At 49.8% G+C, this 26,109-nt stretch overlaps 8 protein-coding genes across 8 annotated transcripts, besides 30 other annotated features; 4 read left to right on the top strand and 4 right to left on the bottom strand.

The window, feature by feature from the left end:
- Positions 1 to 301: part of a mobile genetic element that runs on past the window's edge.
- Positions 302 to 825: a dispersed repeat.
- Positions 826 to 961: 136 nt separating this feature from the next.
- Positions 962 to 1,052: a mobile genetic element.
- A 1,091-nt stretch (positions 1,053 to 2,143) lies between these two features.
- Positions 2,144 to 2,343: a dispersed repeat.
- Positions 2,344 to 2,552: 209 nt separating this feature from the next.
- Positions 2,553 to 3,245: a mobile genetic element.
- Positions 2,655 to 2,702: a tandem repeat.
- Positions 3,234 to 3,402: a mobile genetic element.
- Positions 3,384 to 3,468: a dispersed repeat.
- Positions 3,401 to 5,267: a mobile genetic element.
- Positions 4,408 to 4,538: a mobile genetic element.
- Positions 4,705 to 4,862: a mobile genetic element.
- Positions 5,268 to 5,546: a mobile genetic element.
- Positions 5,536 to 6,077: a mobile genetic element.
- Positions 6,078 to 6,192: 115 nt separating this feature from the next.
- Positions 6,193 to 6,396: a dispersed repeat.
- Positions 6,277 to 6,615: a dispersed repeat.
- Positions 6,616 to 6,622: 7 nt separating this feature from the next.
- Positions 6,623 to 6,793: a repeat region (potential rRNA).
- Positions 6,726 to 7,184: a dispersed repeat.
- A 204-nt stretch (positions 7,185 to 7,388) lies between these two features.
- Positions 7,389 to 7,446: a tandem repeat.
- Positions 7,447 to 7,566: 120 nt separating this feature from the next.
- Positions 7,567 to 7,620: a tandem repeat.
- Positions 7,621 to 7,740: 120 nt separating this feature from the next.
- Positions 7,741 to 7,821: a tandem repeat.
- A 593-nt stretch (positions 7,822 to 8,414) lies between these two features.
- On the bottom strand, positions 8,415 to 10,514 carry EKO05_0009441 (uncharacterized protein; the record flags this gene model as incomplete). Its single annotated transcript, XM_038946864.2, has 1 exon — positions 8,415 to 10,514. One exon carries the CDS (start codon positions 10,512 to 10,514, stop codon positions 8,415 to 8,417), a length of 2,100 nt encoding a protein of 699 aa, XP_038794834.2.
- Positions 8,622 to 8,660: a tandem repeat.
- Positions 8,729 to 8,762: a tandem repeat.
- Positions 9,010 to 9,074: a tandem repeat.
- Positions 10,515 to 10,815: 301 nt separating the features above from the next.
- Positions 10,816 to 10,855: a tandem repeat.
- Positions 10,856 to 10,901: a tandem repeat.
- A 22-nt stretch (positions 10,902 to 10,923) lies between these two features.
- Positions 10,924 to 14,486, top strand: EKO05_0009440 (uncharacterized protein; the record flags this gene model as incomplete). The annotated part of the gene is made up of 2 exons (XM_038942511.1): positions 10,924 to 14,195; positions 14,246 to 14,486. 2 exons carry the CDS (start codon positions 10,924 to 10,926, stop codon positions 14,484 to 14,486), a joined length of 3,513 nt encoding a protein of 1,170 aa, XP_038794833.1.
- Positions 14,487 to 15,117: 631 nt separating this feature from the next.
- On the top strand, positions 15,118 to 15,573 carry EKO05_0009439 (uncharacterized protein; the record flags this gene model as incomplete). Its single annotated transcript, XM_038942484.1, has 2 exons — positions 15,118 to 15,254; positions 15,390 to 15,573. 2 exons carry the CDS (start codon positions 15,118 to 15,120, stop codon positions 15,571 to 15,573), a joined length of 321 nt encoding a protein of 106 aa, XP_038794832.1.
- Positions 15,574 to 16,008: 435 nt separating this feature from the next.
- Positions 16,009 to 19,861, bottom strand: EKO05_0009438 (uncharacterized protein; the record flags this gene model as incomplete). The annotated part of the gene is made up of 2 exons (XM_038942420.1): positions 16,009 to 18,138; positions 18,188 to 19,861. The coding sequence occupies 2 exons, from the start codon at positions 19,859 to 19,861 to the stop codon at positions 16,009 to 16,011; spliced, it is 3,804 nt and encodes a 1,267-aa protein (XP_038794831.1).
- Positions 17,590 to 17,620: a tandem repeat.
- A 578-nt stretch (positions 19,862 to 20,439) lies between the features above and the next one.
- EKO05_0009437 (uncharacterized protein) lies at positions 20,440 to 21,007 on the top strand (the record flags this gene model as incomplete). The annotated part of the gene is made up of 2 exons (XM_038942536.1): positions 20,440 to 20,659; positions 20,709 to 21,007. The coding sequence occupies 2 exons, from the start codon at positions 20,440 to 20,442 to the stop codon at positions 21,005 to 21,007; spliced, it is 519 nt and encodes a 172-aa protein (XP_038794830.1).
- Positions 21,008 to 21,149: 142 nt separating this feature from the next.
- On the bottom strand, positions 21,150 to 21,828 carry EKO05_0009436 (uncharacterized protein; the record flags this gene model as incomplete). The annotated part of the gene is made up of 2 exons (XM_038942535.2): positions 21,150 to 21,495; positions 21,542 to 21,828. The coding sequence occupies 2 exons, from the start codon at positions 21,826 to 21,828 to the stop codon at positions 21,150 to 21,152; spliced, it is 633 nt and encodes a 210-aa protein (XP_038794829.2).
- A 24-nt stretch (positions 21,829 to 21,852) lies between these two features.
- On the top strand, positions 21,853 to 22,687 carry EKO05_0009435 (uncharacterized protein; the record flags this gene model as incomplete). Its single annotated transcript, XM_038942526.2, has 3 exons — positions 21,853 to 22,014; positions 22,084 to 22,389; positions 22,568 to 22,687. 3 exons carry the CDS (start codon positions 21,853 to 21,855, stop codon positions 22,685 to 22,687), a joined length of 588 nt encoding a protein of 195 aa, XP_038794828.2.
- A 421-nt stretch (positions 22,688 to 23,108) lies between these two features.
- Positions 23,109 to 23,156: a tandem repeat.
- Positions 23,157 to 23,275: 119 nt separating this feature from the next.
- Positions 23,276 to 23,332: a tandem repeat.
- Positions 23,333 to 23,889: 557 nt separating this feature from the next.
- Positions 23,890 to 23,914: a tandem repeat.
- A 195-nt stretch (positions 23,915 to 24,109) lies between these two features.
- EKO05_0009434 (uncharacterized protein) lies at positions 24,110 to 25,074 on the bottom strand (the record flags this gene model as incomplete). Its single annotated transcript, XM_038942588.1, has 2 exons — positions 24,110 to 24,555; positions 24,633 to 25,074. The coding sequence occupies 2 exons, from the start codon at positions 25,072 to 25,074 to the stop codon at positions 24,110 to 24,112; spliced, it is 888 nt and encodes a 295-aa protein (XP_038794827.1).
- Positions 24,599 to 24,622: a tandem repeat.
- Positions 25,075 to 26,109: the final 1,035 nt, after the last annotated feature.

The following is a 26,109-nucleotide window of genomic DNA, read 5'->3' as shown; positions in this document are numbered from 1 at the left end:
ATTAGCTTTTTAGGCTTCCTTAGGCTGTAACAAAAACGCCTCTTACAGTGTCTGCACACTAGCAGACAATAGCACTAACGCTAGCTTTATCTCTAACACCTTCTTAAAGAAAACAGGCGCTCTTTAGCTTATTTCTCTAATAACACCTATTATTTGTTAGGGATATAACAGCAAACCTGCAGAAACTATTATATATTAAGTAGAGTTTTACCTTAAAATTAACTTACACCTTAAGCGTACTAGCGCCTATATTATAAATAATTGTAGATCTTTTTACCTAATCCTTAGATTTAGGTAGAGGGCTATTTATATCCTTACTATTTCCTAGCAAAACTGCTCTATTACCTTTGCAGACAAGTATTATTTACAGCACTACAACTTAACTACTTAAACCCCTGCCCTAATTGCAAAGGTTCCGTACTAGATGCTAAGCCCCTACTACTATTAAAACCTAGTTCTAGTAACTACTATAAAGGGCAATCTACTTAACCTAAATCTATGCTTTCTAGATTACCTTATGCTTATACAGCATAAAAGACATATAATATCTATATTATATTAGCTTCTGTAGTAAGGCTATATAGGAAATATACTAATTACTCTCTTATCTTACTATAAAGACTTTAAGCTATAACTACTAGACACGCTTTAGCAGATGCTAATTTTAACAAATTCTTCTAACTAAGCTAGGACCTACCCCTTTCTAACTTACTTACCTCTAAAGAACTAAAGGAATACACTAACTTTATTCTAATATTTAATAGGGAAGCTGCTAAAACTCTCCCTAACTACAGTAACTTTAACTATAAAATAAAGCTTAAACCAGGTACAAACCCTCCTAATTATTACCTTTAACCTTTCTCTAGATAGCAAATAGAAGCTATTAAACACTATATTAAGGAAAATAAGGCAAAAGGTTTTATTAAACGCTGCAACTCCCCTACTTAAAATAACCTACTTATTATTGCTAAACCTAAAGGGGGCCTGCAAGTCTGTGTAGATTACTAGGAGCTTAACAACGCTACTATTAAGGACTAATATCCTATTCTATTTTTCTGCAAAACTATAGCATAACTTAACTAGGTAACTATATTCTTAAAATTTAATATTATCTACGCCTTTTATAGAATTTAGATAAAGCCTAGCTTAGAATAGCTTATAGTATTCTCTATATAGAAAGGTATATACTAGTATAAAGTTATACCCTTTAGACTATACAACACTCTAGTAACTTTTTAGCAGGTAATTAATAACATATTATTTAAATATCTTAATTAATTCTGTACAGTATATTTAGATAATATCTTAGTCTTTTCTAACTCCCTAGCTAAATATAAGGAACACATTAAGAAAGTTCTTAGCAGACTTAAAGATTAAGGATTTTATATAGATCTAAAGAAATCTAAATTCTATAAGGAATATATTAAGTTCTTAGGTATAATTATTACTTATAACAGCGTATAAATAGACCCTAACAAAATTAAAGCTATCTAAGATTAGGAGATGCCTAAAACAGTACCTAACATTCTCTCCTTTCTAGGTTTTACTAGATTCTATTAATATTTTATTAAAGGGTACTTATTAATTACTCTCCCCTTAACATAAGCTGTTAAATCCACTGTTGTTTCTAGACCTTCTAAGAAAGATCCCTTAGTAATCTAACATTCTGTCTAGTACTAGGACTTTAAGCCTACCTAAGCCTATAAAGACACCTTTTATACCTTAAAAAGCGCCTTCTAACTAGATATTATACTCTAACACTTTAATCCTATATAGCTAGTTATTATCTGTACTAATTCTTCTAGCTAGGCTACAGAAGGAATTATAAAGCAACAGAATTAAAAAGGTAACCTGCAACCTATTGCGTTCTTCTTAAAAAAACACTAATTTATAGAATATAATTATAATATCTATAATATAGAACTTATAGCTATTATTTAAGCCTTTAAGGAATAGGAACTAGAACTTATAGGCTCCCCTTATATAATACAGGTAATAATAGATTATAAGAATCTAGAAACATTTATAAAGACTAAGAAGCTTAACTAACACTAAGCTTAATAGTTACTATTTCTCTTCTAGTTTAATTTTAAAATAATATACGCACCTAGACCTATAAATAGTAAAGCAGATACGTTAAGCTAACGCCTTTAGGACATCCCTAGGGACAAATAAGACACACAGTTATTAAACACACACTAAATTATCCTAGAACTACGTAACCTAGACCTAAGAGTTACACTAATAATACAAGCTACTCTGTAAGCTCTCTCTCTTACTACTAGCAAACAACCTAAATTTATCTTACTAGAAGTTTAGGTAATAATAACGTTCTGCGCTACTTAGACACCCTTAGCAGAGCCTAATAACTTAGAAGATAACTTTAACCTAATAGACAACGTTTATAGGATATTACTACTAAATTTACTACTATATCTAGAAGATCCCTAATCTACTAAAGACATGCTTACTAATGCATATACAACTAATATAGCTGCATAGAAAACCTTTTCTACCCTAAATAAAAACAACTACAACCTAAGCTCCTAGTTCTGCAAAAACAGCTACTACATCTCCCTAGCTAACTGTCACACTATTAGTAAAGGCTCCTCTAGACGCCTGTTCCTAGACAAGACTTAGCTCTATATACCCCCTAACGTATAATCATAATACTAAATATTTAACTTATACTATAACTATAAGATTATAGGCTATAAAGGTCCTAAAGCTACTTTATATATAATAATTAGGCGCTACTATTAGCCTAGCAAGCCTTAGTCTATTAAAAAATATTGCTAAGCTTGCGTAGTGTCTAAATGTGTAAGGCCTTCCTAGGAAGCCTATAACAGTTTCCTTAAACCCCTACTAATCTCTAACACTAGGTAGTTAGATATCTCTGTAGACTATATTTCAGATTTACTAGCTTTATCTCTTAACAGCTAATTATACACAAACCTGCTTATTATAGTAGATTGTCTTACTAAGTAGTAATACTTCTTCCTGTTAGTTAGCTGCTCTTTAAAGGAATTTGCTTACTACTTTATAGAATTTTTTTGCCTCTATAGACTCCTGCGTACTATTATATCTAATTAAGGTACTTTCTTTATAAACAAATTCTAGAAACAGGTTTGTAAACGCCTTTAAATCTTAGCTAAGCTATTAACTTCTTATTACCTATAAACTAACAGTTAAACTAAATAAGCTAATTAAAGCCTTAAAATCTATTTACAAAAGTACGTTAACTAACGTACTCCACGGGCGAGTCGGACACACAGGCGAGTCGGACACTTAAATTCACACTAAAAATCACAATTCTTAAACCTTAATATCTCTATAACTACACAATAAAATTATTTAAAAATTAATATACTACGCTGCATATATATAAAGATAAAGACTATAACGTACTCTACAGGTGAGCGGATCAAACGGGTGAGCAGATCACTCTGCCAAGACCACACCAAATTTCTACCCTATTATAGCTCGTATTAGCCCACTTTGGCCTTATATACAGTAGTGCAGTACATAATATTATTTAGAAACATCTTCTATAGCCTTCTTATATGTACGTAAGTTATGTCTAATATTGTAGCACTTTGTACAGCGTCTTTAGGTTACTTCCCCTCCTTTAGCACGCACTTACTTCTTTGCCTTCTTACTATTACTACGCGCCCCAAACTTAGTTAGAGTAGTTAATTAAAGGCCTTCCTTAGCTATTAGGACTCCCTCCTGCTGTAATTGCTTTCTTTTATACAATTTACGTCGCGTAGCAGCCTTATTTGCTGCTTAAAGCCTAGTAATCTCTCTTTAAGCTAACACTAGCTTATGCGCTACTATAGCTGCGCCTTTAGCAAGCTTTTTAAAGGCCTTAACTATTAAAGTTGGTAAGCTGCTTGCATGCCTTTAAATCCTCTCTTAAACCAGCGTTAATTGCGACCCTAATTGCAGGGTAGTGCTTAGGGTTTGGGACTACTAGGGCTCATCTTCTATAGTAGGTAGCGGTAGGGTATATAGGCGGACATTAAGACCTATTATAACCTATTCTAGGTTAAGGGGGACTATTCTAGCGCCTTAGAAGCCTCCTTAGATATTGCTAGAAGTAAATGTCTCCTTATAGGCGTCTATAAAGCATAGTAGGAACTTAGTTTTAGTAATATAAGTAATTTAGTTGCGTATAAGATTCTTAGCTTAGCGCCTATATACCTTCTTTAGAAGGGCAAAACAACCTACATCTAGTAGTTATAAGAGGTGAGATAAGTGTAGAGGCATACACAGTATAACAATCTTTGCTTTCTTACAGTATTGTTAGAAGTTAAGGGAGTTGTAGCTCTTGTGGCTGTTAATAAGGAGCAGCTAGTGTACTCCTTAGGTGCGCGTCTTTATATAGGCATTAAAGTGCTTTAACTAGTCTAGACTAAGCTTGTTAGTAGTCCATCTGTTCTTAGAGACTCTAATAACCCAGTTATGGGGCAGATTGTCCTCTTTGTACCAGGCAGAGAGGTGGTTGCAGCCTTTAAAGATAATAAAGGGTAGAATAGCCTACCCTATGCTATTAATGCCCTATATAACTGTTGTCTACTCTTAATTACCCTACTACACTGCCTTTAGCTGTCCTTAACGCTCTAAGCCTGTAATAACTGCTCCTGTTAATATCTGGCCTATTATAAAGCCTGTCTTATTAAAGTTGTATGTGTTATTGTCCTAGATGCTATACTTAGCTTTAACATTCGCTACAAGCCTAAACCAGCCCCTAATAATCTCTGGATCCTTATAGAGGGCTCTCTCGTAGTCGTACTTGCAATTAAACCTTACTTTAAGGTTAGGACGGCGCTTAACAAACGTGTTAGGCCAGTTTATGCTAACATGGCCTATATTATGCTTAGCACGTAAAGAATTAGCTATATTAGCTATAGTAGCTAGCTAAGAGGCAAATCCTTGTGTATCTAGCTTAAGGATGTACTTAGCAATCACGTCCTCCTTAGTCTAGTCTATAATCTGTTAAACTGGTATATAATTAGCTTGTGTAGGTTGTTCTGTGTATTAAGTGTATAGTGTACTGTAAGGTACGTTATATATAGCTGCAGCGCGTTACACAGTAAGCATTACGTCTTATTTAATTGCCTAGAGCGTAAGCTGTATTACAGCTTCTCTTAAGGGCGTAGATTAATGTTGTTGTTGAGGCATTGCGTGGTAAGGTGGAGGTTTGGTGTGGTCTTGGCAGAGTGATCCGCTCACCCGTTTGATCCGCTCACCCGTGGAGTACGTTAGAAGCGCTTAGCTTTCCTCCTATTAATGTAGAAGTTAGTAAGTAAGATATAAAATACAGGGATTATTTTAGCGTACTTTTAAATACCTCTATGTGTATCTATAATAGAGCTTAGTGCTTCTAGACTCTTTATTTTTATATAGATGCAGCATAGATTTTAAATTTCTAGACAATTTTATTGTGTGGTTGTAGAGATATTAAGGTGTAAGAATTGTGATTTTTGGTGTGAATTTGAGTGTCCGACTCGCCTGTGTGTCCGACTCGCCCGTAGAGTACGTTACACATAAAATAATTAGGCTTTATAGCTGTATCTTACTAAGTTTTAAGCTAATAACACTACTAATGTGTCTACTAGACTTACACCTTTCTTTATAGATCTTAGGTATTATTCTTGCAGTAGTATACACCCTAGTAAAGACTATACCTAAATAGAACTATTATTAAAAGAAGCTAAAGACTAAATCTTGCGTGCTAATAAGTTACTCTACACCTATACTAACCTTCTAGAATATCTAAAGATTTAGCTTACCTAGGCACAATAAGAATAACAAGCCTAAGCTAATGCTTATTGCTAACAGACTCTAAAATACGCAGTTAGTAACCTAGTTTAGGTTTCTACACGCAACTAGAATTCTACCTAGCCTTTAAAAAAACTAGAATATAAGTATGCTAGGCTATACTTAGTTACTTATATTATACACAACAGAGCTGTATATAAACTAGACCTACTTATAGATATAATATTAAAAGGCGTATTTCTAGTATTTTACCCTAACTTGCTCTAGGAAATAAGCTAAGACAATCTACTAGATTAAGCACTACCTAAACTAACACCTGTAGAGGTTACTAATAACTAGGGTTTAGTCTCTTAAGAATAGTACATTAACTTATTTCTTAATTACAGAAAGCAACGTAGTACATAGGAATACCTTGTTAAATAGTCCAATAACCCTAAACCTACCTAGGAACCTACTAAGCAACATCTTAACTACTATAACGCTTTCTTATTTTACTACAACAATCCTAACAAACTAGTTCTACTAGCACTCTAAATGCTAACAGACTAGGAGCCTTGCCTAGAAGACACCTTTAATAATAGCTAGTTTATCAATCTTAATAAATCTAGTTAAAACAAGATAGGCTAACAAAAGCAGATATATTACTTAATAGAATATTAGGCTACTTTTAATAGGCTTCTTTACAGGTTAAAAACACGCCTAAAGATATGCTAAATATAATCTAGACCTGCTTAAGCTTACCCTTAGGCTGCTATAGTTTAGCAATTAACTATTAATAAAGGTTAACCTTAAAGTTAAGGATAAATCTAGCTCTAATAAATTAATAAATCTCTTTATACTACTCCCTTATATAAGCTCTAAATAGAAAGAGGTATAATTTTTATATTGTAGGGTTTATATAGTAGAAAAAATCTTAGAGGTTATTTTTTTATATAAGGATTTAGGGAAACCTATATAACACTACTAAAGGCATATACCTTAATTATACTCTAACTACTAATAGGTTCTTATATAGAATTTCTATATCCCCTTTTTCTTTATTTTTCTTTTACTCTTACTTAAAAAACTATTAGTATTAGACTCTTACAGTTACTTATACACAGACTTTAGCTTAAGAGACTTTGCTATTTATAAGAAGGGGCACGTGTTAGGACTTCTACTAAGGTAAGATAGTAACCTACTAGTATGTGTTACAACCTACTAGCAGATTCTATTAAACCTAGTAGAACCTTCCTTTACTTACCTTTACTTTTACTTAGAGAGAGCACAGGCCTTACTACTATAAGTAGGCCTCTCTCTCCGCCCTCTTGTAGCTCGCTGTCTGCTATTTTGTTTACTCCTCTTTTGAATCTATCAGTTTACCAGATCGCTACTTTTATGCTTGTGAAGTCTGCCTTACAATTCTCTAACATCTAACGCTACTACCTTTTCTATTCTTTACCTCTTTATCCTTCTAATCCTCTATCTCTTGCGTTGTACCTATTCTACACTATACTTTATCTAAGGTTAATAACTACATCTACATACACAACCTAGCTAGATTCCAGATTACCTATTAACTGCACCTACAGAGTATTATCTAACGCTACAACCTTCCCCACCCCCTCCCTCTCCACCCTCCAATCTCTCACCCATCATCTGTAGTCTCTCATCCCTCTCTCCCCCCTACTACACGCGTTGTCAGCCTTGCCACTAGAGATATCCACAATCTGCTATTGAGTGTATATGATATCGTACCTCCATATGTTCTTTTACTTGGACTTTGTTGTATAGCTGTTGTAAATACTGTTTACTATTGTAGTATGTGTATGTGTATGTGTATATGTATATCAATGTAGATCAATGTAGATATACATGAGTTAATACAGAAAGACAAAGACAAACCCGAAACATGTCTGAGATTCGCGCAGTGTGGGTGTGCTAGATGGGTGTATGAATATGCAAAAGAGGGTATTAATAGATAGATAGATAGATAGATAGATATCTAGACAGCTAGCTAGCTAGATAGATAGCTAGCTAGATAGATAGCAAGATAGACAGCAAGCCAGATCTCCACAGCGGATAGCAGCCAAGCACGGACGCCTGCACGGACGGCTGCATTGACGAGTACGGCGCAGTGAAGTTCAGAAGTGCGAGCGTGACAGGCGTTAGGTAGATGGATAGCTGTGTGCGAGTCTCCAACCAACGCGCAGAGTCCAGCACCGCTCAGCTGACGGACGCCGTGGTTCTACACTCTGGCGTCCTGCAGACTGGCGATCACTTTGTGTTTCTGCCAGCCCGGCGCTACGGCTTTGGAATCACTCAGTTCGCGCTGTGGGGTGTTGGGGCGAACTCTTGTCAGCGCGGAGCGGGGGCTGGAAAGAGATAGTTGGGTGAGCGGGGAGGGGGGTGCTGAAACCACTCGAGGTGGAGAGGTGTGTGTTTTCAATGGGGGAGAGCCGTGGAAGAGAATGATCAGAGAGATGTGGATGGAGAATTGGGGGGGTTGAGTTTTGTAGTAACATCGAGACGTTTGTGTCTTATTCACTGTCTCCGAATTCGACATAGCGCTGCTTCGTGTGCGGCAGTATCGACCTTCTATCCTACGGACGTTGATGACCGCAAACGCCAACAGCACCAAGCTCTGCCATCTACTTCATGTACCAGTCCTGCTTCCGCATCGGATTAGCACTTGCCCTGCCCTCACCAACGTTGTTCTTGCTCTTGCTCGTGCTAGAGCCCTGGATCTCATCGTCAGCATCCTGCGGGAACTGGATGCCCATGGCCTTCAGCATGTTTCCCGCGGGACCTGCGGCGCCGGCTTGGCCCTTGAACGCGGCGAGCATGTTCTGCACGAGGTTGTAGTCTTCGTCGAGGATGTCGTCGTCTTCGTCTTCTGACGCAGCGTCGCTTCCACGCTGGATTTCCTCGACATCGTCGGCCTCTGCAGGCGCAGAAAACGACACTTTGGCTTTGCCCTTGCCCTTCGCCTTCGCCTTGATGTTGCTATCTGGCCTTCCATCATCTGTCAGTGTCCGGCCCGCCGTTTTGTCTGACTGCGCTGGGTTGAGGTTCAGAGCTCCGTGGCCGAAGAGCTCTGCTTCCATGGCCTCGGTCAAACGCTTGATCTCTGCGTCCTCTTCGGCTTCGGCGTCCTGTGCACGCGCGAGTTCGCGCGCGTCTTCAGTAAGCATAGCCTTTTCATGCGCGGGGAGCGTCATGTATTTCTCAAAGTACTTTTCATACTCGGCGTACTCAGCGTCGGCGTCGGCATCGTCTTCGGATTCTGTGGTGTCGTCGTCGTCATCTTCAGCCTTTGGAGCTTTGGGCGGGGTCGCAGCCTTCGATTTAGGCGTAGCTTTCGCCTTGGATGTCGATGCAGAGGGCTCAATCTCCTCATCCCCGTCATCGTCATCGCTGTCTTCGGGGTCGTCCCATCCTCTCCCGGGGTCAGAGTCGTTGTCCTCGTCCATGGGATCCTTTTCGTCCACGTTTGCACCTTCGTGTCCCGCCTCGTCATCAGCAAGAAACGTGTTGAATCGCTCTACCATCTTTTTCAGATTGTCTTGCGCGTTCTTGTCGCCGAAGCCTTTCTCGCCTCCTTTGCCTTGGAGTTCCTTCTCGAACTCGGAGAAGTCAATGTCCAGCCAGCTCTCGTCATCTTCGCGTTTGGGCCATGCAGAGATCTCGGTATTCGTGGGTAGTGCGTCGTCGCCGTTGTCTAGGTCTTCGAGGAGGAGGTTGATTTCACGGACGGCCTTCCTATCGGCAAAGAGCGTGTGGGAAACGAGCATTTGCATGCCTGCTGCGAGCTTGATTGCAACCTCACTCTTCTCCTGCGCATTGCCGGACCTGACCAAGCTTTCGACGGCAGACTCATACTGCGGTGGTGGATTCCAGTGCTGGCCCAAGAGTTGTGCGTACAGTACTTTTGTGAAGCGGACACTGACCGGTACGAAGTCTTCGGGAGGAAAGATGAGCGTTGATTTTGACTTCTCGGGTTGCAGCAGGCGTAATGAGATTGGGTCACGGAGGTAGAAAGCCTCGACTGCGGGGGAGATGTAAGATGGATCCGTGTGCAGGATGTGTGCTATCTTCCGTGGGAGAGGAAGGGTGGCGTGGTGTTGGTTTTCTGAGATGGCTGATGGGTAGTTGTTCAGGCGGTGGAAGGCTTCCTTCTCGATCTTGGGGTAGCGTTGAGGACGGCCTGGCGTGTGGTTGAGTATAGTGAGTGCATCCTGTAACTTCAAGGGCGCTGGGTCCTCGGTCTTGCCTAGTGGCACGATGAGCAGCCGATGCGTGTTGATCCAGACTCTGTGCTCGGCGACTTCTGGACTGAGCCATTTGGGCAGGGCGTTGGCGGCTTCAATGAGTAGGAACTCGCCGTCTGTGTCGTATATGCGGATCCAGGCGTCCTTGAACTCGCTGCTCAGCTCGCGCAGGAAGTAGACTATCAGCCACTCATCAGCAACGCTGTCGCCGTAGTTGGTCTGCCCTTTCAACAGCCAACGGTCCTCTTCGCGCACCAGATCGAGCTTGATCTCGTCTCGCTGCCAGATGTACTCTTTCAGGAACGTCTTCTTCAGGTGTTGAAGTGCACGCTGGAAGGCCTGCAGACGCTCTCTTGTCTGGATGTCTGACAGTCTGGCATCGATGACGAAGATGATGTATTCCACAACGTCTTCCGGCAGCTTCTTGGGGAAGCCGTCGAAGCCGTCGCCGAACCACTTGAGCCCATCGCCCGCGTCCATGTTGCGGGAGTGGTGAGCATTGCCGGCTCGTGGTTTCAGAAAGTGGTGGTGGGGCGGCGAACTAGTGACGTGACTGGTTGGAGGGGACTGGCTGGAGGGGATTGGCTGCAGGGGATTGGCTGCAGGGGACTGGGTGGAGGGGACTGGCTGCAGTGGAACGCGCCTTCCCTCTGGGCTGTTCGGCCCTTCCCTTTCGGGCTGCACCAGACTAAGCCACATGCGGGCGTTTGTTGACAACAACACCTCGATCAGCAGAGAGCGGCAGAGGCATCGGTGTCAACGCCTGGCGGTCCCCTCACTCCTGCTCTGCTCCTGCTCTGCTCTGCTCTGCTCTGCTCTGCCCATGCCCATGCCCATGCCCATGCTCCTGCTCCTGCTCATGCGCATACGCTAGCACACACGACCGACCATGGCGAACTTCCTCCCCGAGACGCCGCGCACAGAGGTGGGCGACGCGACGCGCTTCACGCACAACGACGTCTCGTTCAGCCGCGAAGAGTCGTTCCAGGCGCCCTCGGGCCGCGACGAGCTGTTCCGCAAGATGAGCGGCGCACGCACGCCGCGCAACCCGCTGGCCGCCCTGCGCCACCCCAACGCGAAGAACGAGTTCACGCCGATGCTGAAGAGCGCGACCGCCAACCGCACCCGCCAGGTCGCCGGCCTGCTCAACGGCAACATGCCGACCCCCGCCGCCATGAAGCCCGGCTTCCGCGTGAGCGACTCGCCGCTGCCCGAGGCCAGCGCGCTCGACGTGCAGTCCAGCTCCTTCGACCACTCCTTCGACGGCCGCACGCAGCTGCCCGACCCCAGCTCGAGCGCCATGAGCACCCCCATGGCCCTGCCACGACGCGCCGAGGGCGAGCTCGACCTGGGCGGCGCCAACGGCAACGGCGGCGGCAACGTCCTCACCCTGCGCGAGCAGGAGGCCCGTCTCGAGCACATCGACAAGGAGAACTTTGGCCTCAAGCTGAAGATCCACTTCCTCGAGGAGAACCTCAAGAAGATGGGGCCCGAGTTCAACATCAGGACCATGGAGGAGAACGTCAGCCTCAAGTCGGACAAGGTCACCATGTCGCGCGACCTCAAGCAGTACTCCAAGGACCTCAAGGCGGCCGAGAAGGAGCTCGATAGCTACAAGCAGCAGCTGCGCGACTACGCCGACAAGGTCAAGAAGCGACACGCCGACGCCGGCATGCGCGAGGAGATGGACGAGCTGCGCCGGCTGGCCGAGGAGCGCGCTGCGGACGTGGAGCGCATGGAGGAGAAGCTCGAGGAAGCCCGCAGCGCTGAGGACGAGCTCGAGAAGGTCAGCATCGAACTGGAGAATGCGCAGGCCGAGGTCTCGCGGCGGGACCAGCTTCTGGACGAGCACGAGGACCAGATCGAGGAGCTGGAGAACAAGCTGAGGAACGCCCAGGGCGCGTCGTCTGCCGGTGTGGAGGCCAAGGACCGAGAGCTGAGAGAGCAAGCTGAGCGGATCGCAGAGCTCGAACACAGCGAACGAGAGCTGCGACAGCAAGCCGACCGAGTAGCCGAGCTGGAGCAGGAAAGCCATAGCCTGCAAGAGGAGGTTGCGAGGGTCGCTGGCCTGGAGGAGCAGAACCGCCAACTGCAAAAGCAAGCCGACCGGGTTGTCCATCTCGAGCAGCAGCTGCGCTCAGTCTCGCAAACCAAAGACAGGGAGATCGCCGAGAAGGAACGACAGATGCAAACACAGGCCGAGCAGATTGAAGAGCAGAGTGAAAAGATCGAGGATCTGCGAGACCAGCTACGATCGCTCGAACGCACAAAGGAGGCCGAGACTGAGAAGCTGCAAGACAGGATCGATGCTGCTGCAAACGGCAACGACCAAGAGCTCCGAGAACTCGAGCAGCAACTGGACGAGGCGGAGCGCGAGCTCGAGGCAGCCGAAACTCAGAAACGTCACGAGCTGTCCATTGCTGAGGAGCGCCTGCGAGCCATCGAACGCGAGAAAGACGCCGACATCAAAGAACTGCAGCGACGCATGCACACAATCCAGAGCGAGAAAGACGCCGAGCTGGATGCCCTGCAAGAGCGAGTGCAGCTTGCAGAGTCCAAGGGCGACAACCAGGTCCAGCTTGCCCGACAGTCTGCGCACGATGCTCAGCAGAAGGTGGTCGATGTTACTCGCGAGAAGGGCGTTGAGATTGAGCTGCTACAGTCGAGGGTCGATGCTGCCGAAGCCAGGGCGGACGAGCTTGATGACTACCGCAGGCGGTTCCAGGACTCGACGCAGCAAATCGCTCGCCTCCAGCGCGATGCGTCTGAATACGAACAGCAGCTGCAACAGCTGCGCCAAACAGTCACCCAAAAGGACCGTGATCTTGGAGAGCTCAACACGCTTCGTCGCGAACGAGACGATGCCACGCAGGAGATCCAGGGTCTCCGATCGACGCTCACAGGTAAGAGCACCCAGGGTGATGCTCTCAACAAGGCTTTGCGAGAGCGTGATGCGCTGTCAAGCGAGCTATCAGACCTTCGACGCGAGCGAGACAACCTCACGTCGAGGATGGCGGACAGAGACGCGCAAGTTGACCGACTCAACCGAGGAAACAACGATCGCGACGCTCTGGTTGCAACACTACGTCAAGAGCGGGACGATGTCGAGCGCGAGATGCGCACTCTGCGCTCGACCATGTCTGGCAAAGACTCCCAGATTGAAGCATTGCAGAGGGTCACCCGCGAACGCGATGCCCTGTCCCGCGACCTGTCGAATCTACAATCGACACTGCAGTCGCGTGAGCGTGACATCACCGCGCTCCAGAAGAAGATCGATGCGCAAGAGACAGCGCTCGATGAGCTTAAGCGGCTCAAGAGTGATGTCAGCGATCGAACACGCGAATTGGAAACCGTCCGGAAGACGCTCTCCGAGCGCGATGCCGAGCTCGATGCGATGCGCGACCACGCCGATGAGCCAGATACTCAAATCGACGTCATGCAGGATCTTGTCCGCAAGCGAGACGACGAGCTCGAGGCTCTACGTGACGAGATCCTCGCGCAGAGAAGCCAGGTTGAGTCGATACAGCAGCTGGCAGAGGAGCGCCTGGAAGCTCTCGAAGAGCTGAGGGACAACGCCAACCGCCAGAAGCAGGAGTATGAGGACGAGTTGGAGGTTCTTCAGGAAGATGCAGACGAAGTTTTGGAAGAGAAGGCTTCGCTGGAGGACAAGATCACCGTGCTGGAGTCGATGCTTCGCGAGAAAGACAACCAGGCTACTGCCGCACAGTCCGAGTCGCGCGCAACGCAGCGTGAAGAGAAGGCAGCATTGGAGGACAGACTACGCGACCTGGAATCCCGTCTCCGCGAGAAGGACTCGCAGCATCGCAAGATTCAGAATGAAGCCAAGGCTGCACAACGTGAGGAGAAGACGTCCTTGGAGCGTGAGCTTCGCGACTTGGAGTCACGCCTTCGAGAAAAGGAATCGCAGCTCCGTCTGCTGCAGGCCTCTGCCAAAGCCGTGCAACAGAAAGCGCAGCATGAAGCGCTCGGCCTTGATGCGCAATCGCAGGCGCTGGAAAAGCGGCATGTCAAGGAGATCAACGGCTTGGCGAAACAGATACAGTTCTTGCGCGCACGCTGCTCACGAGCTGAGTCGTTCCGTGAAGCGCTCGGATACCAGAAACGCTTCTTCCTGATGCAGATCCAGACTTACAACGAATGGTACGCTCCGATGATTACTTGCTTTGTGACCCTATCTAACACGTGCACAGCAACCAAGAGGACCTCAACCTCATCTCGCAGATGGGCATCACGCCTGACATGACGGTTCACGAGCGCCGTCCCAAGCTCAAGTCGGCGGCACTGACCGTCATTGCCGCGCTGCGGATGCAGAAGCTGAGCCAAGGGTGGGCGCAGAACCGCAAGATCCACGAGCAGCTGAAGCAGAAGCTGGAGAGCATGCGCAGGCAGAGCGGGAGACGGTCTGGTGGTGGTCTGAGGCTCGCAAGGTAGAAACTTGTGATGGACTGAGCAGACTGGTTGTTTGATTGGCGCTTGATATTCTTGAGCATGGGCTGGTGTTGGGTCTGATGGCGTTGCCAAGGTTGGCGTCTCTACGATGTTTCTGTTGATTGGATGGATACCACGCCTTGCACGGCCTTTGCCATTGTTTCTATCCTCCGTCCTGCGCACAATCATTGGTGACGAACACACTCCATTCGTCGTGAATCTCTACAGTACATTACCATCATCTTGAAATCCTGGAAGGACTGCTCTCGATGCCACCCACCCCTCTTTAGCAGAAATGAGAAAGCCGGTGAAGATGCCACTCAAGATGGAATGTTTGCTGGCTATCAGAAGGTAGCAGTTTGTACGGCGGAGACTCGTCTAGAACAAACGCCTTCACGCATAGTCCCCCGTGTTTGGGAGCCATGGCTAGGCCTACCGTGATTGGCCAGGTCACTCGAGGGTCCGGCGCCTTCCAAGCTTGGAGCTCACGAGCTCTCCCGGGCGGAGAAGCTGGAGCTTCAAGCAACATCACGTCACGAACAAACAAGGCGCCCCCCACACTTACACCCTCCACCACACGTGCAAAGCCTCCAGCCCTCGACGGTGGAACTCGAGAACAGCATCAACACACACAATGGCATCCCGCGTCCTCCGCCCCGCGTTCCGGGCTGCGAACAACGCATCGCGCGGATTCCAGACCAGCGCTGCGCTGAGGCAAGAGAAGCCGCTCGTGGCACCGGTCAGGAGACCTGTAGGCGCTTTCAGGGGAGGGTGAGTCTCCCCAGCTGCCCGACTGGACACGTGCAGGCGCGATTTCACGAGTCTGTGTGCACAAACACAAGCCGTCAAGCGCCTCCTACCGACACCTACAGCCCCAACCACGCAGTGCTAACATCTCGCGAACAGACTGTTCGGCTTCCTCCTCGGCACCGCGACCGCCGGCGCCGGCATGTACTACTACGTCATCGACGAGTATCGCGTGAGCAACCAGCTGCTGACCGAGGACATTTACGCGCTGCAGAGCGCCGTGCAGAGGATAGAGGGCTACGTCCGGACGCTGGAGGACAAGGTTGCCGAGAAGAAGCGCTGAAGTGGGAGTGGCGTAAGGGTCACGCGCGGGCGACGACCAGCGAAAAATGCGAAAAATGCGAAAAACACATGTCTGTAGCTCTCTGCAACGGGTCATGGGACCGCCTCAAGCGCGTAAATGTGAGTGGTATTGCGCTCGCTGCTCAGTGGTGATGCAATGTACGCTGCGAGCACTCTCTTGTACTAATCAACTCAATCTTCTTTCTCTGCGCCGTCTCCCCCAAGATTGCATTGCCGTACTTCAACCAACATGCACACACACACATACACATGTGCCACCTTGAACAGATCAACCCCCTTCTTTCCACTCACCTCTGCACATGCCCTCCCGAGCCATCTATCCGGAATCAAAATTGAGACCACTGGCACGCATGTGAGACGAGGTGGCGAGTGCCGCTGGGTGAGTGGATAGATGGACATGTTTCAAATCGAACGATTACTCGAGAACAAGAACGTCGTGCGTGACCTTGCTCGCCGCCGTCAAGTTCCCACTCACGGCGTAAATGCTCTGCATTGCAAAGGCCGCCTCGGTCGCAAAGTCTTCGTGCCTGGACGCCCCACTCTGCAGCTTCTCGCCTGCTTCTCTCGTGACACTGTCGGATAGCGCAATGCACCGCTCGTAGCTGGGCAGCGCGTGCGTCACAAGCCCCAGACTGTGCCATATGCGGCCGACGTTGAACTCTGCTTCCTGCTGGAGTGTCGCGCTGCCGGATCTGGTGCGGAGGTCGTAGTATCGGTACACGAAAGACAGCCCTTGCTGGATCTGGAATTGGCGGTTCTCGCTCAAGCGCTTCATCGCGTGTTGGATGTATGCTGTGCCTATGCTCAGATTGAGCATGGCATCGTTGGGCGTGAGGCTAAGTGCGCGAAAGTAGTAGTTCAGCGCCGCCAGGTAGCTGCCGCCGCATATGAGCACATGAGCGTAGAGCGCGAAAAGAGCTGGGTCGTGGTCTTTGACAGCGTCCACCGTCTGCGTATTCACTCCGTTCCGGGCCCAGCCCATCTTCTCATTCGAGCGGAAGTTGTACCACACGCGCTGCTCTGGGGAGAGAAGGGCGTAATCCATGGTTTTGATGTACCGCATCAGCACCTTGTGCGCAGGGCCGGTTGAGTAGCCCTCGGGGAAGGAGACTAGCCGGTTGACGCAGGAGTACAAGCGGAAGAGATCAGAGCCGAAGGGGTATTCTTTAAGGAACCAGCGGATAGAGGTAGAGGCTTGCGAGGAGGAGTCGACTGCCAGAGCACAAGCTAGGCGGCAGAGTTCGAGGGAGCGGTGGAAGGAGATGGAGCGCGAGAAGATGTTGGACTGGAGCGCAATATCGAGCGTGCTGAAGCAGCGTGTGTCGTCTCCTGAACGGGCGAGGAGAAGGGCGTAACGCCCGAAAGCATCACACCACTTGTCAAAGTCGATGCCCCAGAAGTCATGAGGGGGTGCTTCTGGCTTTTCGCGAAGCTCAGGGTCGGTCTCGCCGTCTTCGACGTTGTTTGCGACAACCGCCAAGACCATCAATGCGGACTCCTTCCAGATCTCGCCTGCACCGATGCGGCGGAAGTACCCTTTGAAGTCTTCCTTTTTGTCGGCGTAAAAGAGATCAAATGTCGAGAACTCTTCAATCAGTTCACGAGTGATGGAGAAGACGGTGTTGATCGCCTTCTCGTCGCCATCTTCTGCTGCTTCGTAGACAGCATCCAACTGTTGGAAGCTTGCGACTATCTCGCGGTGTTGAGCTCGAGCGGTCGTCAGGTCATCGGCGTTGTCCTCCACCAGCTTTTGCAGCTTCTTGCGGAAAAGGCGATGATCTATAGCTTCCATTGGCACGTCCGTCCCTTCAAGAGTGCTTGGCTCAGGCGTGCGTGCTTTTGTCGGTATCGATCCCTGCTGGGCTTGAGCATCGAAAGGGAGGAAGGTCTGGGCTTTAGGAGGCTTTGGTGCAAGCCTTCTCGTCCGGAACAGACCTTTCGCTGGGCGTTCCTTCAGTGGTCCAAGGGATGGTCGTTCTTTATCACCGGCTTCGTTGTCTTCGTCTTCGTCCTCGTCCTCGTCCTCGAGAGTTGCGATCGCCTTCTTCATCATCTTCCTCTGCTTCTTGATCGCGCTCTTCTTCTTGCCATGATTGCCGCGAGATTTCCTTCTCCAATCTTCGTAGTGACTCCTGATCTCGCGCAATCTTGAGAACCCGATCCTGCGTAGCTTGACTAGACCTCGATTTCTGTAGCACGCGTCTGCACGTTCCATTGCCTCTGTCGGCATGCCGTGCACCTCGAAGAACTTGGCCAACACGGCAAGATCGTCTACAGTGTCGGCCGTCCATCCGATGAGTATTGGAATGATTTGTTCTGCCTTTTCAGGCTGGTTGAGGTTTTTGTAAACCGTATAAAGTCCGAGGTAGCTCATGAGGCTCATCTCGCTGGAATTACTCTCGAGTAGTGGCTCATAAAAACGCAAAGCCTCGGTATCATGTCCTGTAGAGTGGAGGGCGTCCGCAATGACACGAAATAGATCTAGGTAGTCCCACATAAGCGCATCGGGGCTCTTGTCGTCTGGTCCGAGCATCTCAAGGTGTTGCTGCAGCAGTTGGTAAGCAAGCTGTCCACGTTGTGGAGTTGTAACCTACCATTGCCTCAGAATAGTCATCCGCGCTGTTACGCAATCTGAACAACCCCATCTTGACTCTAATCTCCAGTGGGAGTGCTTCGCCATACTTTGCCGACTTGGATTTGCGCTTGAAGTCGAAGACCTCCACACGTCTCGGTGTGTCCTCGAGGTCAAACTCACGATCGTCCTTCTGTTCGTCCCAGTACGTCTCGTTCCTTCTCCCCTGCTTCCATCGTGACAGATCCTTGAGACGCTTCAGAGCATACTCGTACTTGCCAGTTCTATCAAGCAAGTCGAGATAGATATTGATCAACTCCCAGTCCAGGTCACTTGTCCTGGGATCCCTCCCCGGTCCTGTGTAGGTTTCGATGGCTTGGTCAAACTCTTCGATGATCTTGGTTAGATGGCGCTTCGTCTGCTTTGCTGTCGAAGTACCCATCATAGCCATTATCTTCAAAACTTCGGTATCGGGGTCCTGCTTCTGCTCTCTGAGTGTTTTCAGCATCTTGGTACCGAGATTCACGCATTTTGAGACATGTCCCAAGCGGGCTTCAATTTCTAGTTTCAGACTGCGAGCCTCGTAGTTCGTCACATCAAGCGCGATGATAGACTTGAGACACTGCAAGATGACGGCTGTCTTCACCTCTTCCGTGTAGTTGGGGTGATCTGTCGTGTCCAGCTTCTTAATGCGCTCGATGATAAGATGCCACAGCTCAGGGTCACGCTTCGTCGGTGCGCCGATGATCAAAGATTCTATGGACTTCAGTTCTTCGCCCATCGCTGCGTAGATTTCGGATACAATGTTGTGGGCATCGAAGATCTCTGGATTGAGCTGAACAGCTTTTTGTCCATACTCGAGAGCTGCAGGGTAATCGCGAGCAATGAACCTCTCATTGGCGCTTCGTTGCAAGTTCCTGAACTCTGGCCCGGGGTCAGCGATTGCACGAGGCCCTCGCTTTCCGCTAGGACGTCCAGGTTTCCTCCCACGCAGTCTACCACGAGTAGAGGCCGAACTATGGAAGCCACCACGTCCCCGGCCAGGAGGTCTCCCCCGCCGCCCCCCACGGGTTCCCCGGGCGCTTGATCTGCCTCGTTTGGCTCTAGGCTTGGCTCGCTCTTCGACATAGCTTTCGTCAATTTCCATCTCATTAGGATCGCCTTCGTCCTGTTCGGCGTCTTCTTCAGAGTAATCTGCGTCGATCTCCGGATCGTCTTTCTCTTCTATCTCGCGCAGCTCTTCAGCCTCGGCGAGCCTGCGCTCGAAATCGCTCTCATCAGAGCTGTCATCGTAATCTTGGAACAGCGACTCGCGGTATTCATCAGGCAGGTGTGGGTACAAATCCTCATCTCGCGTATCGGGTGCTGGGATATAGCCTTCGTGAACGACGGGCTGGTTGCTGATGAATGCTCTGTTGAACGGATCTTGGAATGCTGAGCTGGTATATGGCTCGTGTGAATGCAAGCCCTCCACAGCGCTAAGTGGTATAAGTGGAGTTGGCTGCTGAAAAAGCTGCTCAGGGTGCACAAATTGCTGCTGGTGAGGGAGCTGCAGCGGATACCGTGCGCTATGCTGCAAGTGTGATATCGACGAGCTGGACCCTGCATCTGAGAAGGTGCCTGCAAGAGGTAGGTACTGCGGCCGGTCTGGCGATTGTTCCAAGTCATCCCATAGCTGATTTAGATAACCCGCCATGGTGGTCAAGCTGCTCGAGTGCCTGTCAGTTGAGACTTTTGTGTTAGCGGTCGATCATGTCTACGGAAATAAATGTGGATGGTGTTAGAGAACGACCAGGACGCACGGCGCCTCTAGTGAACACGCCAAGAAAGACCCTGACAAAGTCACAAGTGAAGTGCCAGGCCAGCAGCGAACTTCACATCAAGTATGGATTAATTAGGGGAATCTGGGGTACAGCAGCAGAATCCTTGCATCCAGTCATTCTCTCAGCTACCCGGCATGAAAAACAAACTGGCAGTACAGTGATTCAGCACAGGCACTTTTCCGAAACGGAACAACAGCGCCGCATCCGCGGCCCTTACTTCGCTAGCCTACGCAGTCTATATCCGTTCAGGTTACGCTCAATAATCCCAGGTCATGTGTCGGGTTCGATATTACGGCTCAGACGTGCCGGAGGTTGTAATTTCGGTCTTGGAAGCTCGTCTTAGCACACGACATAGCACAGTAGCGTCTTGGTCTTGTGCGACTTCTAGTGCTGCCTTCCCCCAGGCACTCTCCTTTTCGACTTCAATTCTAATCACGACTTCGACTACAGTATGAGACGGACGATGCTATCACGATATGTTCTATATATGTTATGCGGCGTGAGCGGTGCACTTTCACGAGCGGTCCCAGATGCTGGACAAGTGCCTTTACTAAAGGACTCACAACAACACGACCCCAAGCCACAGGGTTTGGAAGTCATGGTTGCATTCAAAAGGAGTGGAGACGACCACGAGGCGATGTGGCACCTCCCCCTTCGACAGCCACAACGAGGTACGTCGATAACCTGGAACTTTGTTTACTCTCTGACACAAAAGTGTAGGGTCTCTGTTGCAAGGCGACTCCTGGAGGAATGCGCGCAAAGAGGTGAACGCCATAGGCATAGTGGCCGTAGTCGACGTGCAGACAGGGACATCGGCAGGACTCGAAGAGTTGGCGCAGGTTAGGTGTACAGTCGAACCGGTGTTCAGCGAGGAGGAAGTCAGGGCAGCCGCTGTGTCTGGTGCGGAGCTGGGTGTTTGGCCGCATTTCGGTGTGGAAGACGGGATGGTACGCTTTGATCGATCCGAGTCGAGGTGGTTCCTGGCAGGCAGATCAATTGAAACTGTAGAGTGCTGGTGACACTCCAAGCAAATAAGGCCCAGAAGCAGTTGTGATGTGAGCTCGCCCTGATGGCAAGGCAGAGTGGGTATAATTGTGCTATTCGCGACGCATAGCTGAGTTCCCGAGCAAGCCCAAGCAACGCTCGATCCACATCTCCCTATCATACGTTGTTGGCTCCGTCGTTCATGTTAGCCATCTCGTATTCGCCAGCGCCGTCTCGTCCTCTCCCTCTGCCAGATCCCCTGGCCTCTCCCACCCCGTCGTTAGCTGCCGGTTTCGTGCTCTTCGCCCCAAAGGTGATGGGCCTTAGCTCGCGCCACTGACACGCCCATACGCCGAGGGAGGTCATGATCGTGGCGCTGGCCGTCTGTAGGGCCCACCAGAAGAGGTGGGAGGGTATGGCATGTGTGTACAGGGAGGTGACGACGAGGTGTATGAAGTGAACGGTGAGGGCGAAGTCAAGGACAAGCTTCGAGCGCGCTATTAGGAGCAGAATAAAAATGGCGCTGGCCTCGTTAGCAGTGCACGAGCAGCAACATGTCACGTGCTTACCTGGTGAGACTGTTCAGAATCCAGACCAGCCCCAGCGTCCAGCCCACTGTTGTGTCGCCGCGGAGTGTCTCCCAGCTGAAGAGGAGGTCCAGGCTTATCTCCTTGCCCGCGACCAGCGCAGTGAAGACGATGAGCACCGCGGCGCATGCATAGTAGGCGAGCTGGAGGAGCACGATCTGGGACGCAATGCGCGTGGGCGAGAGGTCGGCGAGTGCACCGGGCCGGGGAGGGCGGCGGCGGCGGGGCATGAAGGCGCGGAGGGTGCGCTCGCTGTGTCGTTGTGACATGCAATGGCGCGCCTTGGTGTTGCGATGTTGCCTGTTGCCTCGGCGCACCGTCTCCGACCGAGCGTCATACCGGTCCCTAGCTCCCGGGGCTGCCAAGCATCAACTGATTTCCGTTGCGCCAGCATTCACCACCAGCCTCTAATACTGCACGGCGTCTTGACAAGCCCAGCTGCTTTTGAACCTCCAGTGCGTACTGCGGCGATGCGCGCACTTTGCGATTGCGCTCATCTGGGTCTTGACTAACGACCGTGACAGGCCCTAGAGCTGCCTCCACTTCTCCCGCCTCTCCGCGAATCAATCACACACACCACCATGGCCTGGCTACCGTGGAGCTCCGGCTCCTCAGACGAAGGCGGCGTGAAGAAGACAGCTGGCGGCGCATTTGAGAGCCCATCGCGGACCAACCGAAAGAAGTGCTACGAAGCGCGAGACACCTTCTTCGAATGCCTCGACAAGAACAACATCCTCGACAGCATAAACACAAAGTCCGGGAGAGAAAAGGCAGAGACCTTTTGCTCGCAGTTCGACAAGGAGTTTGAGAAGAACTGCGCACACAGCTGGGTGAGTGGGATGATTCTCTTTGCATACGCGCGTGTAGTGACGAGCTAGTCTTTGGAGCAACCAGCCCCGAGACCTGCTCAGCTGTGATTGAGGCTCAGCTCGTTCTTTCTTGCTGCACGATCACGCACAAACCATGTTGGTGCACATTTGGCGGACCGAGACTGATGGGTGCACACAGGTCGAATACTTCAAGAAACAACGCGTTGTCAACTACCAAAAGGAACAGACAATCAAGAGACTAGAGTCGCAGGGCGGTGAGATCACAGCGCCCCAACTTCCTCTGCCAGGCCAGAAGTAGACGAACACGCCACTCACGATCATGTACACTATGTACGATATGTAGAATACAACAACGCTGTCTCAAGAGGAGGACAGTCAAAAAAATAAATAACTACCGATGCAACCAGAAGCATCTCCGCGAGATGAAAATCACATGAATTGCCCGCGACAAACAGAATCTCACATTGTAACAGTCCGCCCCTCTTTACCAACCATTAAGTCTTGGTGGTGCTACAAAACAGCGACCTCGCCCAAGAACGCACACGATCCTAGAACATCGCACTCCACCCTTGGCCAGAAATCCAGCCACACGCCCAAGCACCCACCTACCACCGCACATCGATCCCACCCAAGAGGGCCCGGTAGGTACATGAGTAGCCACGCCCAAACCCACCGCCACCTCACTAGCTGCAGAATCGACCCTCAACCTGAGAAGCCACGCATCTGCATCTACATCCTCATTCTTCGTATCTGCACTTGCATCTGCACTAATGCGCAGTCTATGCACGCTATACGGGCACGGCGCTACGCTGCAAGCAAGCAAGCCGCGTCGCAAAACGTCGAGATCAGGAATTGGCTTACTCCTGTCAGGAGTCGACCAGCAGGTAGATAGAAGACCGTGTGTGAGAGAGAGAGACACACACCCACAGAGAGAGAGAGAGAGCCACAGCACTTATTCGCACTACGCGGCAGCGGCAACCGGTCGCTCACCGACTGCCCCGATTCTCGGAAAAAGCAAACCCTAGATAATGCAAGGGCACCAACGCTGCGTTCCGGCGTAACCCCCCATCAAGAAACGCAGCGAGAAAACACCGACGTGCCTCACACCAAATCAGGTCAAGCCAGAGCAAATCGAGTCGAGCAGTGAGTGCATTACACTTGTTTTACACACACATGCACCTTAAGCGGAACTGTCCCCCCTCCCCGCCCCAAAGCAAGCAGCGAAACGTTTGGCATTTCATTCTCGGACGCCCGCTGCCTAAATGGTCTAGCACTGCGAGATGAGATGAGAAACTACTGTGGGTGGCTACAGTGGAATAGGTGGGTGGTGTAGTGCATGCAGGGTTGCGCCTGGCCGCAACTTTCCATGCCACAGGCGCGCGATAACCGAGATCTGGTGGGCGGATGCGGGGTGATGTCATCACTTGCCCCCTTCCCCTCCAGTCAGAGGTAAGCTGGTTGGGCATAGGAAGTTGGAAAGATGGGATTGTATTGGATTCAGTGTGTGTGTGTATGTGTGTGTGTGGATTGTTTTGTTTAAAGTACCGAATATTGGAAATGTTTTCTTGTCTCGTGAATAAATGCTTGACTCGCTCTCGTGAAATCGTGGTGGATGGAATGGTGGTGGCCAGCACCAGCTGCATCATGCATAACATAGCATACAAGCTCAACGTGCGACGTGGGTTGTGAACAGAAGTAGAGGAGGAGAGAGGAAAAAGAATCAGACGCGCGCCTGAAAGCGCACAGGGAAGATACTACTCGGGTCGAATTCGCGTCTGAAGACGTCCAAATCGCTCGCGCATCCTTTGCCCGGCGGGCCCACAAGCGTGCTGTCAATCGCAAAGACAATGTCCTGGAACACGCCGTAGAACTCGTCGTCCTCGAACAGCAGCTTCCGCCACATGCGCGCCACCTCGGTCGCTGGGTTGCGGAATATGGGACCCAGACCGAAGCCGCCCAGCACGAGGTTGCGGTGCCCGCAGTACGAGGCAATGCGAAGCACGGCGCGCATCTTCTCGCACATGAGCTCGCGCTCTTGGCTGAACGAGTACTTTGTGCCAGATTCGTCAAGTTTAGGGCGGCGCACCGGCGCAACGGATATTACGGGCAGGGATTGGATCTCGGAGAAGGGAGCGTAGTCTTGGTCTGCGCCGCCTCTGAAGACGACTGTCAACCGTTTGTTAGTCGGTGTTGCGGGGTCTCTGAATAGAAGAAATAAAAAAAGAAAAAAAAAGGTGACTTACAAACCTCTGGCGAGTATATGCCTCCTCTCTGTGGTATCGGGTAGAAGTTCTCCTCTTTTCCCAGCTGCGCGTTCCACGGCATGGTGAGAGCGTGTACGAGGTTGCTTCTCCGCGCAAAGCACTCTTCCGGCGCAATGAGCCCAGACTCCCAGTCGCCTCCCGCGCGCTTCTCGTTTGCAACGTTGACGACAGGAATCTTCTTGCAAATTGAACTTGCTGCGCTCTGGTACCAGCCTAAAGCGTAGTTTACTGGGTCCCCCTCCATGACCGCTACCCTTGTCCGTTGTGTCGACCGCCCTTCGGAACTTGCTCTTATGTGTGTGGCATCCGGGTAGAGATATGAAGTTTTCGAGTCCTTGATGTAGTTTTTCCAGATGTAAGGCATCCAGACTCGCTTCGCTTCTGCTGCTATTTCTGACGGCTTTGGTTTCGAGGGCGACATGATGGGCAGGAATGTGGTATGGCAGCGAGTGCACAAGCAATGTACAGCGAACGTGCAGGTGTATGTATATTGTTGTCTAGACGTCTTCAATGCATGTAGCAATAGGGTCGCCGGAATGAACTGTGTCAGAAAGAATAGACGGACGGGTAGCAGGTACACAATTGATTTCAACTCCAGCGGGGGACAAGGGCAGTATATCACTTGTCCCAAGGGCGTGTGATTGAGATCAACTAAACATTAGCTCAAGATCGAGCCGCGAGTTGACCGGGGTCTGTTGGATCTTCTTGCACGCGTCTACGACAGATGGGGCAATGGTGTGCGTGAACCGAGCACGCCGCCTTGTCTAAACCAGGGTGTTGGATCTGGCGGGTGGTAGTCTGCACGCCGCCGTGCAAAGAAGTGGCTTGAGTCGTGTCCATGAGCAAGCTGGGAAAGGCACAGTCAAGTTGGAACCTTGCGAACCGGAAGCAACCGTTTGCTTGTCCCACGCAACTCGCTCCCTGATCCTTGAAGATGACTGTTAAACTGTTCTGCCGCCAGGCACTTGAAGCCACCGGGCGCTCGTGTCGGGGTACCAGGCAGCTCCTGCGGCAGGGATGCGGGTCGAGATCGATCGGCCAGACCTGGACGAGATCTGCGTATCGGTGTATGCAGCTTAAACGAGAGATCTGGCAGCGTCTAGTTTGGTCGGTCCGATGGTGACAGGTGAGCAGAGATCCTGCAAGAGACAGCGCCGCAGCAGTAGTGCCGGCACTACGATCCGCCCGCAGGGTAGATGAAAACACTTGTTAGTGCACCAGCTCGGACAGATGCTCCTCGAGTGTACGCGGGTGACATGATCACCACTGGCAAGGTCATACAACTTCGAACCGGGCTGCGATTCATTTCCGCTGCTTCCACTGCAATCACGGCCTCCTTCTGCGAGGGGCAATTCTTGTGCACGACGACGAGGGCGTGCAGAAACGGCGGTCGAGATCCTGTGGCGTTCCGTGAGGTGCTTTTTGGCGGGGTGTCTGGGAAAGCGACCCTCAGCCA

Source organism: Ascochyta rabiei, chromosome 17 (genome assembly GCF_004011695.2).
Source record: "Ascochyta rabiei chromosome 17, complete sequence".
Taxonomy (NCBI): domain Eukaryota; kingdom Fungi; phylum Ascomycota; class Dothideomycetes; order Pleosporales; family Didymellaceae; genus Ascochyta; species Ascochyta rabiei.
The sequence above is the reverse complement of the archived record's forward strand: the minus strand, read 5'-3'. Positions and strand labels throughout refer to the sequence as shown.